The 19,672-nt window shown below is 30.0% G+C and overlaps 2 protein-coding genes across 6 annotated transcripts in view; one reads left to right on the top strand and one right to left on the bottom strand.

Moving 5' to 3' along the window:
* LOC141446169 (uncharacterized) lies at positions 1-19,053 on the top strand. Its single transcript, XM_074112643.1, has 8 exons — positions 1-113; positions 6,397-6,461; positions 10,256-10,458; positions 12,773-12,908; positions 14,243-14,376; positions 15,356-15,533; positions 15,620-15,769; positions 16,436-19,053. Exons 2-7 carry the CDS (start codon positions 6,407-6,409, stop codon positions 15,766-15,768), a joined length of 855 nt encoding a protein of 284 aa, XP_073968744.1. The 5' UTR covers positions 1-113; positions 6,397-6,406; the 3' UTR covers position 15,769; positions 16,436-19,053.
* LOC141462364 (2-oxoglutarate dehydrogenase complex component E1-like) overlaps positions 15,976-19,672 on the bottom strand; it is a 14,314-nt gene continuing 10,617 nt past the window's right edge. For all 5 annotated transcript variants that reach the window (XM_074112268.1, XM_074144162.1, XM_074144179.1 and 2 more), the window contains 2 exons: positions 19,554-19,606; positions 15,976-19,185 (listed from right to left, as the gene is read on the bottom strand). In XM_074112268.1, the coding sequence (XP_073968369.1) occupies positions 19,019-19,185; positions 19,554-19,606 (220 nt within the window). In that variant the 3' untranslated portion in view covers positions 15,976-19,018. The remainder of the gene's footprint in view (positions 19,186-19,553; positions 19,607-19,672) is intronic.

Here is a 19,672-nt window from a genome sequence, read left to right on the forward strand (position 1 = left end):
TGGGCGAGGTCTCACCTGTGCCTCCAGTGACGACTAGTATGCCCTCAGCTAACCCGGCGGACGGCCACCCCGACAGGGTCGTGTCGGCCACTAAGTCGTCACAACTCCTACAGGTATAGGTTTCATAAAAAAAATTCTTATTGTCTTTCTTTCATTGTAAATGGTCATCAGTTAAGTAATACCATTTATTTGTTTTAACAAACTTTAGAATTAACCACTAATAAGTTGCAAATAAGGTTACTTGGCAAGTTTAATTTGTGAGTTTTTCTTCAATTAAAATTCATTCATTTGTTACTTAAAAATATTTAATTGGTAAACATTTTTAAGGTTATAGAGTTGAAAATATTCACTAGCTAATAACAATTTTCATAGACAAATCAGATATCTTTTTTAAATTTTGAAAGAACACTTAAGCTTTCTGCTTCATTTTAAGTGCACTTATCTGTAATTATACATTTTTTTGAATTACCAAATCACTGATATAAATAATGGAAATAGACTTATTTTTCATCAGAACGAGTTTTGCGTGCATAATTTATAAATGATATTGATGTGAAGACATTGACCAGGTCAGGTAATGTCATATGAAGTAGAAAATTGATAATACTAAATTTGATTCTGATGTAATTTTAGATTCGATCTCCTTTTTTCTTTTATACTCTTTATCTAGCCAAGAACATTATTAAAAAGCTCTGGAAAATGATTCTTAAACTACAATATTCTACTCTTGACACTGTGATTCTTTAATAAATAAAAAAATATTAAAATATAAAGCTTCCAGAAAATTGTGGGTAACCAATGAAATGTTTTGTTCACTTGTTTAATAATAATTAACCATCTTAATAGAAATACTTGGCAACCATAATTAGAAGAGAATTAAGCTTAGGATTTTCAATTAAATTATATGTTGATATTTATCAATGGAATTGAAAAGCTGGAATTTATTCAAAATTGCTAGAAAATATTTTTTTTAATATGAATATTTCTTCAAAAACTTTAATAATAAGAAAATCTGGTGTTAGAAACTCACATAAGTTTCTTAAAGTATATGAATTAATATAGAAAATATGAAATCATATTATCAAATGGTGTGAATATTTAAATTTTCCACAAAGAATAAATTTTTAATTCAATTCCAGGTTCGCTCTCATGATAATCCACACTAATAAGTTTTTGTTTTTTTAATGCTTATCACATAATCCCAGCATAAAAAGGCTTTACTTTTGACTTTCACTTACAGTTTTTTTTTGTTTTTTTTTGTAAGTGGAAGAATTGCGAACATAGCAAATTTTCAAAATGGAGTTTTAACGTTTTCAGTAATTTCTGATTTGAAGTCCTCTTAGTCAAAGTGGTTTATAGAAACTGATGTGTGAGTGAGTGAACTCTCAGAAACTAAAAATTGCAAAAAGAAAGATTATATTCCTATTAAGTTCCACCAGGTAGACCTGACTGTTACTTAGTAATCAAAATCACTCACTTCTTTATTGAAGAGATTTGTTAAAATTTTCTCAAAAATGGCTGTCTATTTTCTTTGATCTGGGTAAACTAATTGTATACCCGTGGATCAATAACTTTTATTGGAATAATATTCATGGAAAGTTTTGTTTATGCCATATTTGAGGTAGGGGCTCCAGCTACCTAAAGCGTCGTTTCCATTCAAGCAACGGTTATACAAACTCGCTAATGTTTGGATAAATATGTTGGTAGAATTACGTTTTGAAATCGTAAGTTTGAAAAAAAAAAATTGAGAGTTAGTATCTTGAGAATTGTAGTGAGTAAAGTCGTGTAAGCAAGCGTTCACATCAGACTTTAGAAAGATGACTTTTATTATTAATCATTCGGGTATGATTTTAAAAAAAGGAATGCTGATGCTGTTTTCAAGGAAAATCCCGTAAAAGCTAAAAATATTTCGTGAAATCAAAGTAACCAATTTTCTACTAATTTAGAAATCAACAATTCTAGTAAATAACTTTTATAGATGCCTAATTAGACATTAAAATATAAATATTACTGAAAAATATTCTACAAAAATTAATTACTATTATAACGGAAATAATTGAAAATAGGGCATTGTATTGGCTCGATCAAGGTCTGCTTAATATTCCAGTGTTAATTTAATAATGCTAAATACCGCGTTCGGAGATAGACCATTATAATCAAATGCAGCCTCTTGCTGAAACTGAAATTTAATCTTCTTGAAGATATATTTCAAACATAAGTTAGAACTGCACAAGAGTTAGTATCATATAAATAAGATGTTTAAAGGAAATAGCTAATTTGACCATTTTAAAATATTGCTAAGAAAACAATTATTAAAACAAAAAGGGAATTCACACTTCTCATTTGCAAATTTTGATCTAATTACAGTTAGGTTATCCAATTGCTGTATAAACTTTCATCTTTTCAAGGTTGTGTGGTTCTCTAGCGAACTATTTCACAAAAATTACTCGGTGGCTATAAAATCTGCATTTCCAATGGGTCTTTAATACTTTACTTCCTTTTATTTAAACCATCTATATGAAAAGAAAAAAATATTATCATTGCTGTCAGAGAAAATTCAGATAATCAAGTAGGATCTAAATACCAATTTTACTCGGTATTGATCCTATGGTTTTCACTTAAGTTCCGAAAAACAAGTTTGATCAAAACATTGTAGAAGAAGAAGAAAAAGAAGAAGTAGCACTAGCTATCTTTAAAAGATATTGGAAGAATGATATTTAGCAGGAATGTTAATTCATGTCATGATTATAGCAGTTAGGGTAAGCTAGAAAGTTTTCAATTAGTAAGGGAATAATACCCTCACTAAGTTGGTATACTAAGTAGAGATAGCCGACAGCTTTCTTGAGTCTATCCGTCATTGGGCAGTCTTGAAATGAGGAGCCTTATCTTTTGCTTGAGTAGGTCCCATAGGAAGACTTTGGTTATTGGTAGAACCTGAAGACAGATTGTACTTGAATGAGATGCTAGCTGGAGGTCTGAATGCTATATCTGACAAAGTTCAAACATTCTTGGAAGAGCAAGAAATACATGTATAAAAAAACTTTTTAAGGCTACAGACTGAAAAACCGGATTGGAAACAATTATATAAACTTTTATCTTGTATGAAATCTGAATCGTATTTATTTCAATATGTGCGTGATTTTCATTTTGGCGGAATCAGACAAAATTTATTTAAACTCAAAACGAAACTACTTCCATTAAATAAATACTGTATGCCCAAGATGTTTCAATAACCAACAAAATTAGGACAAAGGTATCTTCGAAATGTGATAAGAGGTTCATACTATTTACATTTAAGAACATGCAATTATTGTAAAAGAATTGATTTACAAGAATGTTCTAATTTAATGAATGTTTTGCAAACAACGTAGATGAAATGATATTAGAATTTTTTACAATTTTTATCCCAATTGAATATAATTTGGTTCAGTAATCATTTCTTAGGCAATTCTCTAGCAATCAAATTTAAGAATATAGTATTTTTTTTTTTTAAATTCAGTTTCATTTACACTTTAGTTTTGATTTGCCAAGTTTTCGTTTAAATTTTTCTTTAAATATGTTATTGGTTCTTTGACGTGGTGGCTCTTTTTAAAACCTTCAGAATTCTTAAAATCTCTCTTTTTTTTTTTTAATTTTACTTTCATTTATTAATACAAGTCTATTAATTTCAAGCCTAACCTCTAATGTATCAATTCAGTGTAATTTGCTGTTCTATTAGTTGTATACTATTAAATTGTAAGGGAGGATCTAATTTATTGCAAACATTTTGAGCTTGAGGAAAAATAGAGACCAGGAAAGTGCACACCCCAGATTTTTTTGTCTTTCAGTTTTCCTCGATTTTCTCAAAAACCAAGCGAGCTGAAGTCTTCAGGAGTTTTAAGTACAAAATATAAGAACTTTTGCTTGAACATTTTTTAGTGAAAACTGTTTTTAAAGACTGTTTCCTCAGGAGAAGGTGTTAGGATTTTCCTGTAATACGTCATTTTTTGTATTAATTCTTCAGTTTGCTACCAATGCAATCACTTGGAATTGAAACTATTGCTGAAATTCCAATTTTGTAGAAAATCAAACTGAATTTGTTACCACTTGCTAGAGAAAGTCATAAGAATGTTTATCACCAGACTTTTTGGGGGGAGAGGAAATGTAAAGCATCTGATGACAATTTGAAAATGCGATAAGCAGAGAGAACTTTACATTATCAGCTTTAAGGAAAATATAAAATTATTTTTCTGCTCGAAAAATATTTTTAGAATTTATTATTCCACCTTGAGAGGTGTTGAGTGTTAATCGCCACAAGAAGGAGGACATGTTGAAGCTTTATTAAAACCAATGTTGTGGTAGATGATTAAAGATAACTCTGTGCACTTAAGCAATAAAGCAGCACTTAATATTAAAAGGGGTTTTCAATCTTCAAACTCCTGGAACTAATCTCCTTCAATCCCTCGATAGTTTGCCAGTTTGCTGTACATGCCTGTTAATAGTTTACAGATAAGGAAATAGGTAAATATACTAGTCTGAGACATACAATTAGAACATGCATCATTTAAACCTTGTTCTCTAGAGAGGGCTTAACTTCTAGGGAAGTTGGTAGGCTGAATCATTTCTCTCGCTTGGGTATGAATGGGTTGTCGGAGGCAATTCCTGAAGATCAACAAGTCCTGTTAAGTGGAGAGCAAAACCCGCCATGTAACCTGTTGTACCCTCTCTTATCGATCCACACAACGCTCCTCATTTATTATCACATAAAATTTTCAACCTCTTTTTGATGGAATTTCCTACTGTTAACCTTCCAAAAATAAAGTACCTTTTTCTTTAAATATCATGAACTCCCACATGTCTAATCTAAGACAAAATTTACTGTGTCGAAGCATGAAAATGGTTCCCATATTATCACAGTGGATTATTACGCAAAAGTATAAAAACTGTGAATTTTAAGCAACTAAATCAGAAAAATATAAGTAATCAAGTTCAACGAGGCCTACTTAATGTCAAAATTCTTCGTCAGACACTCTTTGTTTCACACGAGAGTACCTTGGCTGTCACAAACTGGCTGCAAGGCTGAAAGTGTTGCTCAAACACATGAGTTATTCGAGTCAGATGTAGAAGAACGAAGGGTTAAGGCACTTCAGCTTAACAGGTCGGGGCTAACCTTTGATCTTACAACTGGCTGATCAGTGTTAAAAAGCCAATGTTTTCTATTGCTGAATTTTTCGTAGCACCATGTTTTTGACATATTTTTTTATTTTTTGTATGTTGAATTTATGTATATTCCTGACCAATTTATTATTTTCTTCCATCATCATATTAATTTCATCCATTAATCAGTTTAATGTGGATAATTTGACTTAACTGAGGATTCGTCTCACACTCATTTGTTGACTGAGTGAAGGACCTTACAGAAGGAGCTGCAGCCTTGCATTATAAGTACTCGTAATTCTGCTGCCCTGACCTTATTGGGTCAGCCTTATTGGAGGCAGTTTTCAATCCTTACTTGGGCGCTTATGCAGTAGTCCCATTGCTCGGTTTTATCATTTGCCGCTGGATGAAACACTATTTTATTGATTGCTCAATACCAAAGAGCCGACCAAGTGCGTTGGAACTAATCACCACCAAATTGTCTACCACAATCCGTGCTGACTCAATTTGGTTATCCAAAGCGGTATACTCAGGGAAAATTGTTAGCTAATTCAACTCCTTTTTCAAAAATATCTTGAAAGGTAATAGCTTCTACAAATTTTGTTTTCAAATATGTTCGTATTCATACAATATTTACATGGAATTCAGCTTGCTTTGATTATCTCTTCAAATACTTTACTTATTAATCTACTTTACACTTATAATAAATAAATAAGGGAATAATTATCTTTAACAAAATGTGTGATTTCCATTTGCTCATTTATTATTTGGTAACTAAAATTTAAACAATGCCGGCTTTAATTCTATAATGTGTAGAAATATGTTCTAATTATTAAAATGATGTTAAAATGGGCTACTAATTACTAATACAAATTCATAATTACCAAGTAGTCAAAAGAGGGCATGCATGCTATTTGATCATTGACAAATTATCTAGTTCTCTAATTATTGGAAAAAGACAATGTTTAATGAAATGTATTATAAAGAGATTTAAAGTGGGTACAAGAACAATTTCACTTTGATGTCACAATTTCAATAACACTCTCTGAAAAACTGACTTCATAAAGCCATTTTTGAAGCTAAGCGTAACTAGTACGCTATGTATAATTTTGCCGAGTAAAGACTTTATTGATTGGAATTAATCTTTAATGGACCTGGAGTATTTAAATAAATAACAATCTCTTATTAAGGATATCCATTTCTTTTTTGAACACATTACAAAAAAACGGTGAAGGTAAATTAATAACCATTTACGATTAGTTTCAGGAACATGGTGATTTTATATCTTCTGTGGTGGTATCATGCTCTAGGATGCAGTATAATTGGTAAGTAGGATCGTACGAGTAGGTGTTTCAAACATAGTTAATGATCTGTATATTTTATTTAAATCAATGTTTTTCTATTATTATTACTATTATTATTAATTTATTTTTTAAGTGTAAGGTGTTAACGTTTGAGGTTATTGGCGCCTTATTACCATTATTTTTGTTTTTTGTTTGTAAGTAGGGAAAAAGCCATACCTTAAGACTGTTATCTCCTATTAAGATTTAAAGAAGGCCAAGAAGTTTTTGAATTTGTACTGAAAAATCAAAAAAACTTTAATTCTTTGGAAGGAAGCCATTTTTTCTGTATTAGTTTTCCGAGTATCAGTTTGATGGAATGTGGCATTAAGAGGAAGTCTTCCTTATTTACTGTAAAAGCACAAAATACTAGAGAGTGACCAAGGCAAAGTTTTTCTTTTTTGCTTTCATATAGTGCTAAAACCTTGAGAGAGTGACTTCGAGTTTGTTTCCACTGGGCGAGCTGTTCTACCTGAACTCTATTCAGCACAGGAGGGAACCCTCTCTTTAGCCCACAAAGAAAAAAAAAAAGCTCCTCTAGCCTGATGATGTAAACCATCCACTACACGCCAGACTGCCTCGAAAATTAATGAGTAGCAATTTGAATCTACTCCTCGCCTTGCTTGCATTCTTTTTAACATAACTCCGGAAACCTTCTTTCTATGAAGGCACAAAGGATCTCCAAAAATAACATAGTGGTTTTGCACTGGAATATTCCTTTAAACTTATGTTTTTTTAATTAATAAGCTCTTGCTTCTTGAAGAAATCACTTGAGATATCAAAGAGTGGGATAAAGATGTTCAGTGTGCTGTGAAAGATCAAACATTTCTACTTAACATAGAAGCCAGTTTTTCTTCTTTAATGTTCTAATTGGAAACATTCGCCATAGAACCTGGATCAGGTTGTATGATTTTATTAGACATAGCATGCTTTCAGGTTTTATTTTAACAGGTTTCGTATTTTTACCCATCTTAAGATATCACTTAAAAGGTTTCCACCATTTATCACCTCAGTGACTATTTGCGGACAGCACCTTAGAAATTTGGCTACTTAGGAAGAACTTCTGGTAAAACCTCCAAGGCTCAATCATTTTGGAATTTAATATTCTGTCTGAAACAAACGGGAAACATCAAAATGCAGAAATATTAATTCTTCTAAATCTCAAATGGCACAAGTACGAAATAAATTATTTAATTTCAGAATCACAAATATTTTTAATATATTTGATTTGGAGTTAATTGGAACATATATGATTACGTTGATAATTAGTGAATGTACAACTATCTTAGAAAGTTAAAGCAGTTGTAGACTGTCAAAATTTGATAGTTGCATGGATTGCTTTATCATTAAAGTTTTCAGAAAAGCATTGAAATATTTAGTGAGTTCTGGTAGCTTCATTTAAAAAAATTAATGGTTTTATCACAATTTATAAGTTTAACTTTATTATTAGAAAATATGAAATTAGATCAGCTTAAATTGGCGAGTGTTTCGATTTTTTTTCACTCCTTGCGTTGGAGTGATTTTAGTGGGTTATTGTATGGTAGTCTGCTCCCAGCCCATCAAATAATAAAATACTTCAACTAAACATAATATTGTATAAAGTTTTAAAATTGAAGTGCCGAATAAATTGAAAAACCTATTTACTTCATTGGCAACAATACGGACACTCAAATGCGTACTGTAATCTCTTCATAGATGGTCAGAGGAACGTAGAGGGTGATTAAAAGAAGTGCAAAGAAACATCGCTAACTTGCAACTTGCACACTTTGTCGTAGACCGCATCCCGCCAACTATAGGGGTTATATTCAGTTCATAGTTCATAGAACAATAAAAAGGTGAAGTGAAGCATCCTAGCCAAAATACTTGCTCGCCACAACAAATGGTACCAGACCCAAACACAGCAAATAAACAATCTATGAAGAAGCTACCTCATCATGTATTATCCCTATTTTTTGGTCTTTAACATACCTTAGTTTTCTTTTAATCTCACAGGCACACATCCAACAAACACGTTGTAACGTACACTCAAACAAGAGAACACCTAAAGGTTTACTACCTCCTTCACAAGACATCTCTTCTCCTTCCTCAATAATTTCACCAATAATATCATTCGAGCTATTAATAACGAAAATAATGGTACAAAAGAGACAACAATGCACTGATAAGTATTTTTATGGTACAGAAATAGTAACGAACTAAAGTCAGTACTGAACGAAAGACGAACATTCATGGCTCTTCAGACGGAAACAATCCCCAAGATGAGGCGGCAAATAAGGAAGTGCATAATCTAGATATGATGAGCATTGATTAAGAAAATGTCTGTATGAAATATGTAATAAGAAAGAATGCTTGAAAATTCCTTAATTGAAAACTGCATACGGTTCTATAAATTCTGTTAGGAAAGTCTAACCCAGTTTTAGAATCAGAAACTTTTCCCTCAGTAGCAACGAATGACGTTAAAATTATGAAGTTGTGTTGGAGGAAACACAGCTTTAAAATATCCTAAGTCAATCATTAGATTACTGCAGTACTTTTTATCAAGTTAATTAATAATAGGTACATAAATAAAACGTTTTTATAAGCTGAGCGAATATTTTCAATTTCTGAGTGTAAAAAAGCCAATCGTTCTCTGAATTTATAAGCATATACAGTTTTACTAAAGTATATTTTAATAAATAACACAAGTGAGAAGACAGTAAATACGAAAATATATATCATCAAAACTACCCTCATACAAGTAAAAGAAATATAAAAACTAGATTTGTACCTAGCTAAAAATTTAAATGTTACAGAAACTTTCTATCGTTGTTAAAATATGAATACAAATACGAAGTTCTTGTAATATGTTAGTACATGTGAAATAGTTCGCAGGGTAAATCTGTTCAGTGAAGATTGGTATTTAAACGTGGGCAGTTCTATTTTTGTATCCGTGACCCCTTAACATTGATTATTAGATCCATTTCTGATGCTGCATATTGTTCTTTTTATCGTAATTGTTTTTTTTTTAATTTAAACTAATGAAATAAACTAGAGAAATTAAGATGTTTTTGTCAGTTAAGCCCAAGTTAAGAGGACAAGTTGGCCATTTTTACTGTGACATTGAATAAAATTAGAAAACCGTTAAAGGTCGGGAGGTAAATTATATTTGCATTTATAATGGTGGATTTCAGTTCATAAAGATTTCCACTCTTTTCAGTTTTCTTTAGTTTTCAGTTTTTGTTGCTGATGTCAAGTTTTCGACATTATTGTGTTTTTGTTAAAAATAATGTACACTTGTACTTGAAAAATCTATTTTTAAAATTGATATTTCTATGTAAATTTTAACAAATACTGTAAACCTTTTATTTTACTATTTATTTTTTAATTATTTAATTTTTGTTATTTAAATTATGTCAACATCAAAGTCAAGCCTGCTCAGTGCAAGTTTCTTTATATTATCTTTTTAGTTTTCTTTAAGGACTAATTACATGTGCTTAAATTTCACATCAATGATTTTTATCTGTGTTTAATGGTTCGAATGATTGATATTTGAAACAAATACCATTTTTTTTTCGTTGATTTTATCTATCATTGCAGACAAGTTTTCCTTTTTTCTGTTCAGTTTCGGAACTTCATCCATTATCAGAGATTATATACCAGTGGTTATGATATCGAAGTTGGCTGATAGTCCAAAACTGGATATAGCGAAGAAAAACTTGCATGCGTTTATGGATGAAATCATCTATATTATCCAACACTTCGGACTCAACCACATTTTAAAACTTTTCTCTGGCCATCAGGAAGCGCTGGGTTTGACGTGAAATTGAGTGCACCATCTTTTGCGGCCGTTGGAGGATCAGCACTACTGAAATGTGATTATACTGTTCCTGCTGATATGTTACACAAGGTAGAATGGTTAAAAAATTCTACCAAATTCTTTCAATATGTCAAGGAACGCAAACCGCCTTTCAGGAACTTCACTCTAACAGGTGCCACGATTGATGTAAGTATTCAGTGATTTCTTTTCTAAATTTATTCATGCGCCTCAGTAGGTTTTTTGTGTTCTTAAAAAAAAAAAAAAAAATCCATGTAGGCTATATTCTTTATAAATGAAATTCCATCTTCTTCTGTATTCTAAACATAATTCTTTAATCTAAAAATTGGACTGATGTTTACATTAGTTTTGATTCCTTGTGGGTTGACCAGACATGCTATGAAAAAGCGATTAAATTCGACAATTATATTTATCATTAATCATGTGATAATGGCCATATGATTTATGTTATTAATAATAGTTCTTAAACATTTCATCATGCCGCCCAAAGCAAAAAAGAAAGATAAGAAAGTGTCGGAGCTTAGATTAGAAGAAAAAGAGGAACCACCTCTATCTAAAGAAGAACAACTAATCAAATACATGAACGAGACCGGTCTTAGAAGATGCTTAGTAAATGTGCTAGATGAACTATTTAAAATGCATCCTAATCTTCCAAAAAATCCATTAAGATATATTAAACAGAGATTTGCATATACTGACGAAGCAGCAAAAGAAGTTCAAGTTGCACTTATTAATGTTTTAAGAAAGATAGACCAAGTGACAATAGAAAACGAATACTTGGTTAAACGAATAAAAGTTTTCAAACGTCATCTGAGTGAGCAGTCCCTTAGTTCATGAATTAGAGTACAGATTCAAAGCAAATTCTATTCAAAATAAATATTTCTATTACACATTGAAATACTTCTTTATTTTTGAATTGTACTTGTATGTTTTTAGCATAAATAAAAATTCCAAATACTTTTCGATGTGAGAAAATATAATTTATCATTAAAAATTTTGTTTTTAATAGTTAATTTTAAAAATTAGGTCTTAGACACTCATAAGACTTCACACTTAATTCTTATAATGGATATATATCTCAGATTTTCGGAAACATGGAATATTAGCATAATATTTTTAATCAAATCCAATATTTTCAATTTCAAATAAAATTTGTATATACACATTACATTTTTATTACAAAATAATAAAATTTTATTACAAAATAATGTAATAAAATTGTAGAATACCTTGAAATCGTTCTAGTATCTTCTTAAAAACAATTGTTATGGAAAACGTTAAGCAATACTGTTGTGTACAAGTGATTCATTTCATTTCATTCTGGAACCCTCGAAGGAAGAAAATTGTTGCTTCTGTTTTAGAAGGATTCAGCTTTAGCTTCCATCTCTAGAACCACTTTTAAACTACGTCTACAGATGTTTATAAGTCAATAATTCATTGGTTTATGTCTTAATCCGAAAATATTTTTATTGTATCGTCTGCGTAAATAGCTGCGTAAATAAATAGGTATGTCCGAGCAAAATGGATTGAAAAATGGGGGTGGGTGCATTATGTTTAAAGAAACTACTTTTAACTAAATTACTACTTTATTATAAAGGACAATATATTATATACGTACCAGATTTTTTTTATTCAAATTCAAGAGACCTCCAAAACATTATTTACTGCGAATATTTTTTCTGCAGCATCTGCCGCAAACAACCACAGAAAAATAAATACAAGAGAAAGGGAGCAATTAGCTATTGGTTTTCTATTGTCACTTGATCCATCTTTCTTAAAATATTAATAAGTGCAACTTTATTTTCTATTGCTGCTTCTTCAGTATATGCAAATCTTTGTTTAATACATCTTAATGGATTTTTTGGAAGATTAGGATGCATTTTAAATAGTTCATCTAGCACATTTACTAAGCATCTTCTAAGACAGGTCTCGTTCATGTATTTCATAAGTTCTTCTTTAGATAGAGGTGGTTCCTCTTTTTCCTCTAATTTAAGTTCCGACACTTTCTTATCTTTCTTAGCTGTCAAGGTTAAAACAGTATAAATTATTTAGGTTTAACTACGTTAAATTCATAATAGATGTTGAGGAAAAGTGTACAAAGCAACCAAGACTCGCACCCTTAGTTACCAGAGTTTTGTAAATAACATCTAACAGTATATAAAGCAAACAAATCGCGACAGATTGTGCTTAATACTCTTTATAGTTACATTTATCAAGTCCCCACGTGATTTTTACTGTGTAAGAATAGTGTGTGAATGAAACGAAAAAGATCTTCGTGAATGTAAGTGATTGTATAGAATGCCGGGCAAGAATAAATCATTAACAGTTATAAACAAACCCATAACACACAACTAAAGTTGAAGATATTTTTTTTATCTTACGTTATAACAAAGTATGTTTACATATTATTACCATACTTTTGTTCTTTTGTGAACCGTTTTCTTGGGCCCGATGACTGTAAATAATCTAATTCTATTTTCAGTGGACAGAGAGCTCAGAGAGACAAGTGATGCTTCGAGACTTGGATCTGGATGCCACTGGTTTATATTCATGTGAGGTCTCAACAGACACTCCAATCTTCACCAAATCTTCTGACTACCATGAAATAACAGTGATGGGCAAGTTTTTTTCTCTCTTAGAAAATACTTTCTAACTTTCTCACACCACATTTCACTTAATTTATTGAATTTTCTGGATACTTATGCTCTTAAAAAAACCAAACAGATGACTTCAGAGTTTTCACTTTCTCTGTACCAAAAAAAAAAGAAATGGTGTTATCATTGACTACACTTGCTATAATTTTCAAAGTTCTAAATCTTACTTCTCCTGCAAACTGGAAATGACAAAACATATATCCCCAATATTTTACAGTTTACAGAATCGTACATTACACTAATAAAGAGAAAATTGAGAGCAAAGCCCACCTTTACCTTTCTCTAAACGTGCACTTTTTTTAAAAAACTGCTTAAAATGAATTTTCCCTACAAAGCTATTGAAATAAAAGCATAAGAAAATTGTGCAATAAGTTTGAACCAATCCTCTTCGTTTTCTCGAGCCGCTTTTGAGATAAAAAAAAAAGGAAAGTAAAAATCATAATTTAGTCAAGTTTCATCGTGGCGCCTAATCCAAATATATATTGAATTTGAATTTTCTGTGACTTTAAATTTTTGAGTCATGCTGTCCACTCATATACAAACCAATTTTGATAAACTATTTGATCGTATTTTAGGCAGAAATCTGCAAGATCATAATAAAAGTAAAGTCGGGTTTTAAGTCAAACATATGTACTTTACTGCAAATTTCTCTTAATTAACATTGATTAAAAAGCAAGGTCATAGTGGGACCTCTAGGCTATCGTGGCGCCGGCAAGATTGCAATACTTTTTCCATTTTTAGAGAAAGTTATCAAATTTGGTGAGAGCATTCAATCAATTTTTGTTGCAGCAATTCTTCAAGTTTTCTTCAAACTTCAAATCTCAAATCAATTGAGAGAAGCTTGATGTCCAAAAATTCCCTCCTTACAATGAATAATTTAAACTTTAAGCAAATGCAATGCCTTTATCAGAGTAGAAGGTCCATAAAAATAAGCTATTTACATTTTGGATAAAGAGGTTTCCTTCAAACTTGGGATTTCAGTAAATTTAGTTATCATTATTATTACACGGGCAATTACTCCTACGATTCAGTAATATTGTATTTTATAGGAAAGTCTAACTACAGATCCATCCCAGAAAAAGTGAAAAATTAGTTCCGCTAAAAAAAATTCGTTTCCTGAAATTGGCAATAAACTTTCCTCCTTTTTGATTAATGATTGAATCAGTCACCAAAAAAAAAAATGAACAATACTCTACAATGAATAATTATGTGGTTTACTGATATGTTAAACTCCATTTTTTATTGCAAACCGATTATACAATTTTTCACTGTGTTTTGATATATAATAATTATTTCAGAGGGTCAGAAGGAAGCTCCCAGAATAACATTTGGTAAATTAGTTTATACGGTTGGAGAAAAACTACATGTAAATTGCAGCTCTGGACCTACCAAGCCTCAACCTCATCTTACCTGGCTAATTAATGGAAAACAGGTTATTCATTAAACTATTATTTTCTACAATTTTATTTAGAGTTAAGTTCTCAGTAAACAATATTAAAAAAACATAGTGTGAAAATCCACATGACTTTCTCTAACTAATATTCTCTAAGTTCTAACTAACAAGTTTTCTTTGAACTCCAAAACGATTGAGTTATATTTAATTCTTATCACTTTAGAACGGATCTACTTCTGGCACAGAAGAACCTTTATTCAACATTTAGAAAAAAAAAAAATTCAAGTAAAATTTGTATGTTTGTTTGTAATAACAATATTTAGCTTAATAACATATAAATTCTTAAAAAAATCCCTAAATACAGAAAAATTTATTTGTTAAAGTCGCATTTCCAGTTAACCTGTTTTCTTAAAATTTAGAAATTCAATACCACATTTGATTTTTAATAATCCTGTAGAGGTGATATTACATTACAATATACAGTAATGGTAATTTAGAGTAAAGCTAATTATCCCTCTCTTCTTAATCGATTTTTTTTTTTTGAAAAATATTTCAAAAAGTGTTATACATGTAATACATTAAGTTAATTAAAGAAAATGGTCGGCGCTGTTTTTGTGAAAATTGTAAAAAACTAAGAAATTAATTCATTAAAGTACTGAAGTACTTTCAAAACCAATTTTGGCTTTAAAAAAACCTCATTGTGGCATACTCTGGTATCTGAATGATATATCAGAGTTTAACTTTCTGCATTTTTTGTTTTTTTTGTTTTTTGAGCTACACTAGGTACATATACACAATCAGTCTAAGAGAATCATTGAACAGATATTTCCAGAGAATACTAAAAACGAAATCTGCACGATTTCAATAAATTCTCCTACTAAAAATAGCTCGAGAAAGTAAAAAAAATAAATACTTTAAAAGTAATCATTGGAGAAAAGTTTAATAAAAATATTTCTAAGTTTTTCTTCCTCAATTTCTTCTAGAAATCTATTACTCTAATTTTGATTCCATTATACAGGCGGAACCTAATTTAGTAAGAAATTATAAGGGTCATACGGCTGAATTGCGAATCAAGATTAAAAAAGAACATTTGAGAGTTTTACACTTAACCTGTTTATCAACTATTCCAGCCTATATGGGTGATGACTGGAAGGACATGAGGATATATGCGGATCATCGTAGCTATTCTGTATCAGGTAATCAAGTTCAATTAAAAGACAATTTTAAGGAGAACCACATAAAAAATAAATAAATAAATAACTTGTCCCTACTAAATTTCTAGTACATGTATTGCCAAATACAAGTTTAACTGAACCAGAGATTCGCGTTAGCAGCAGTGGTCCGATGATGAGTTGCAGTTCAGCTGTAATTGGAGGTCCCAGTGCCTTTCCTCTACTTTTCTTGCTCATTTTTTCTACAGCATCAAATTAAGGTATAAATTTATCGAAAATCAAGTAGAAAAGTGCCATATGTATATACATTTAAAAAAAAATTGACAAATAATTTTGTAGAAACTTTGAAAAAACACATTTATTTATTTTTTCTTAAGTATTCCAGGTAAACATTAATAATTATAAACACACTGCGCAAAGCATAGGCACTTATTTTAAACGATTCTGTTGAGTTTTTTCATTCAACTTTTCTTTTTTTTTTTTTTTTTTTGTATGTTTATAAAATTGTTTTAGATAATTTTATTTATTTTAATCATTCCCTAATACATGATTTTATAAAAAACTATAGTCATCTTCAAATAAAATACTTGGAATCTTATTTCTGAAGTTAATAAAGGAATTTATCGCTCCAAAGACTTTTTACTATTAACAGTTCATTAATTGGTCACATCGTAAAACGCATTTTTCATCACATTAAAGATTTGAATACTTCTCATAGAAAACACTTTTTGACCCAATTAAAATAATTAATAGATCAGATTTTCAAATTTAACTTAGTAATAAACGTTTGCTTATCTCTTGTAGAATCTGAAATCTAGTTTCTTCTTTGATATCATCTTTATAAGTCATGTGTAGTAGCATTAAACAGAACAGTTCTTTATGTATTTATTAATTTTTTGTATTTTATTTATTTACATAACTGGCAGAACACTTATGCAACAAGTGAAGCTCATGATTCAAATAAATTACTATTAATCCACTCAAGGCTGAAACTTCTTGAGAGCATTTCACTAGAATGCAGTAAATTAAAAGAAAAGAAAAATAAGTAAGAACGAATTCACACTGTATACTATTACTATTCTTAAAGGTACTATCTCACAAATTTTATTCAATTCTGAATTTATGAAAAATATTTAATTCTTCCCTACATGATAATTTTTTTGTTAAACTCTTTGTAACACTAAAATGTAACCATTTACTGTAGCCCACTCTTTCTACTACTCAAAATTTGCCCTAAAACAATTTTTTTTTAGAAAAAAGGATTAATTATTTAAAAGTTTTAAATCTATTAAATTATTTAATCTCTTTTCTAGAAATTCTCAAAAAATTGAAAAATCCAATGAGTTACTTTCAGTTAAGGAATTTTCCTTAAACTTCCTTAATTTTAATAATACACTTGAAATCTCCTTAACAGTACACAAGAACACAATTTGAGTACACATTATTCAAAATTAAAACTTTAGAAGAATTCTATTCATCTTCTTTCTCAGAAGCACCCTAACCGAGTTTTTCTTGGAAAAAGTATCAAATAATAGTTTTATATTTTTTATGTTTGAAATCAAAGTTTAAATAAAATCGTAGGAGCCAATTTTTTTTCGAAAAAATCTCAAAATTCTAAAAACTCTCTTCAGTAAAGGTGGCTTCCAAGTGAGCCAGTCATCTTCAAATTTATAAAGTTAGTCCCTAATTTGATTCTTATTAACATAATGTTGGTGGTTAGACAGTAGACTATGCAGAATGGCTCATTTGAATGAAGCCTTACCATACCACCCTCCAAAAAGTGTCCTTAATGGAATAGTCCTAGAAAAATATTTAAATCAAAAGTATTAGATCTACAAATATACAATAAGTACACCAATTGTTAGAACAATTTTCGATGAAAATCCAATAAATTAAAAAATCAGTTAAAATATCACTTCAGATAGGCTGTTTATATGCAAAAGCTTTTTACTGATCCGATTGTAGAACTTAAACTAAATATCAAATTTTTAGATTGCTGCCATTTTTTGTTTTTTAATTATCCTGACCACAAACCCCACGGAATTTTGATGAAAAGTGTCAAACAGTTTTTATCATTCCGAATAAAGATGACTTCTTTTTTCAGTTTTTATAGCCAAATTTAATTACCAAAAACGTTTTGATGTTACTTTACATCAGAATAATGAAATTGATTTTGATTGTGACCTAAACTTTCATCTTAAACCTAATTTGTACGGTTTCTTTAATTATTAACTTTGTGGACAATTAAACATATTTGCTGAACGCAACATTGATGGGATGTGTAACGAATTACTCTCATACTACAGTTCGGAAAACATGTTAATGACTCATTGGTTGTACTTAAAATAGAGATGTCCAAACAGCTCTTATTTGTTCTCATTGCAATGGCTCTAATTGGTGTCTAACAGAGAACTAGCATAGAACAACAATAAAAAAAAAAAAACTTATTTGAGAACAACCAATTTTTACTTCCTATGAGACTCATTAGAACATGGTTTCTGATGAAAACCGTACTTCGAATGCGGGGCATAAAGTAATTATTATTTGTTTCGTAGTTATAATGTTTGACAAAATCAATTAATATTCTCACTGCGTTTAGTTTTCTACCTTTTATAACAAATACAATGTTAAATATCTAAGTGCTGGAATTGTTGTTCATTCTTTTTGGTGACCAGTCCCTAGGTCGAAAGCTCGGCAAAATAAATTTTTCTAGACTGAAATGGCAGTTATTTTTTCAATCCCATAAGTGCTGGAAGCTTTTGTAAAAAAACAAATAATTAATCTTAATAAGGATTTGTGATGAAAAGTGCGTGTTCGATATCTTTGGATAATTTGATGAAATGATACATGATTTGTGCTGGTGAAAGGTCAGATTAGCAGTAAGTGGTTAAACAAATATTTTTTAAAATATAGTATTGTAGTATGTGATAGCAATGAAGTTCTTTTAGCTGTTTTGTAAATAAAATATAAATTATAAATTTATTATGTAATTACATATAAATTAAAAATAATTTATTTTATCTATTAAAAAATAATCGAAAGAAACACGGACAAACTCGTATCGAAATTACTGTAATAATTTTTCTTTTGTACTAATTACTTCAATTTTGTTAAATTGTTATTTTTCTTCGTTTAGCATTTCTTACCTATCACAATTTGTGAATAATTAGTTGTTGATATTTAAAACTTAAGGGATAAATAAATGTCATAGAAGCTTTCTAGCAGATAAACAGCAGTTCAACTCAGTTCTTACGAACACTAACTTTTCCAGCAGTATTTTCAAATAAAATGAAGAAGGATTCATCTGAGTTGCAAGTTTACAGACAATGTGAAATTGTTTTTGAAAAATAAGTGACCATGGAATAGAAAAAACTTTAGAGTCGCACTCCCAACTGGCAAATTTTAACTAAACTATTATGTAAATAATTCTTCAATGCCAGAAAGAATAAATTAATTTCTTTAAAAAAAATAAATATATATTTTGTAATTTAAGAAAAATCTATATTATGTTAACCATACAATAAAGCGAACGCTTCATTTAGTAGTTTACGTTTTTCACGAAGGCATTCCTGGCGTAATGTTGCACGAGCATTTGGATGCGGAACTCTGGCGATTACATCAACACCTTTATGTCCAGTTGCATTCACTAATCGCTTGTATACATACGACCACCAACCTTAATAAACAATTTTCACATTTCAGCCATTAGACAATAGAAACAAAAAAAAATTATGAGGTCAGATTATTTACTTTTTTTGCTTTCTAAAAATTCTTTCATTTAAAATTGTGTATAATACCATAGCGGTTGAAGACGCTTCTCAAGAGGTCTGGTTTTCTATAATTAAATTAAAATGTGGTTAGGTCCACCGTTCGGTGTAGAAAATTCGGCTTCAACATAGTTCTTTACCTGTTTAAACAACTTCTAAAGTTCGAAATAGAGGATACAAAAAATGCTTCTTCGACGGATCAGATCAGAACTTAAATAAGAGTTTAACTAACTAAATTTAGATTAGAAGTAAGTCTTGGAATTATAAATAAGATTACCTTGATTTCTTGGTTCCTCTTGAATCCAAACAATATTTTCGTAAAAATTATACCTAAAAAAATTTAAATAGGTAAGTATTGTATTATTATGAAACCACTGTTTGGTCCCTAGAGAGTTA

Source organism: Rhodnius prolixus, unplaced genomic scaffold (genome assembly GCF_049639745.1).
Source record: "Rhodnius prolixus isolate KJV_2025 unplaced genomic scaffold, Rpr scaffold_1, whole genome shotgun sequence".
NCBI lineage: Eukaryota > Metazoa > Arthropoda > Insecta > Hemiptera > Reduviidae > Rhodnius > Rhodnius prolixus.

Bases quoted from the DNA above. Each gene is read 5' to 3' on its own strand.
- LOC141446169 (XM_074112643.1), top strand. From the start codon at position 6,407: ATGGTGATTTTATATCTTCTGTGGTGGTATCATGCTCTAGGATGCAGT. The intron at 10,459-12,772 runs GTAAGTATTCAG...TTCTATTTTCAG, and splicing joins TAACAGGTGCCACGATTGAT to TGGACAGAGAGCTCAGAGAG. The intron at 14,377-15,355 runs GTTATTCATTAA...TCCATTATACAG, and splicing joins GGCTAATTAATGGAAAACAG to GCGGAACCTAATTTAGTAAG.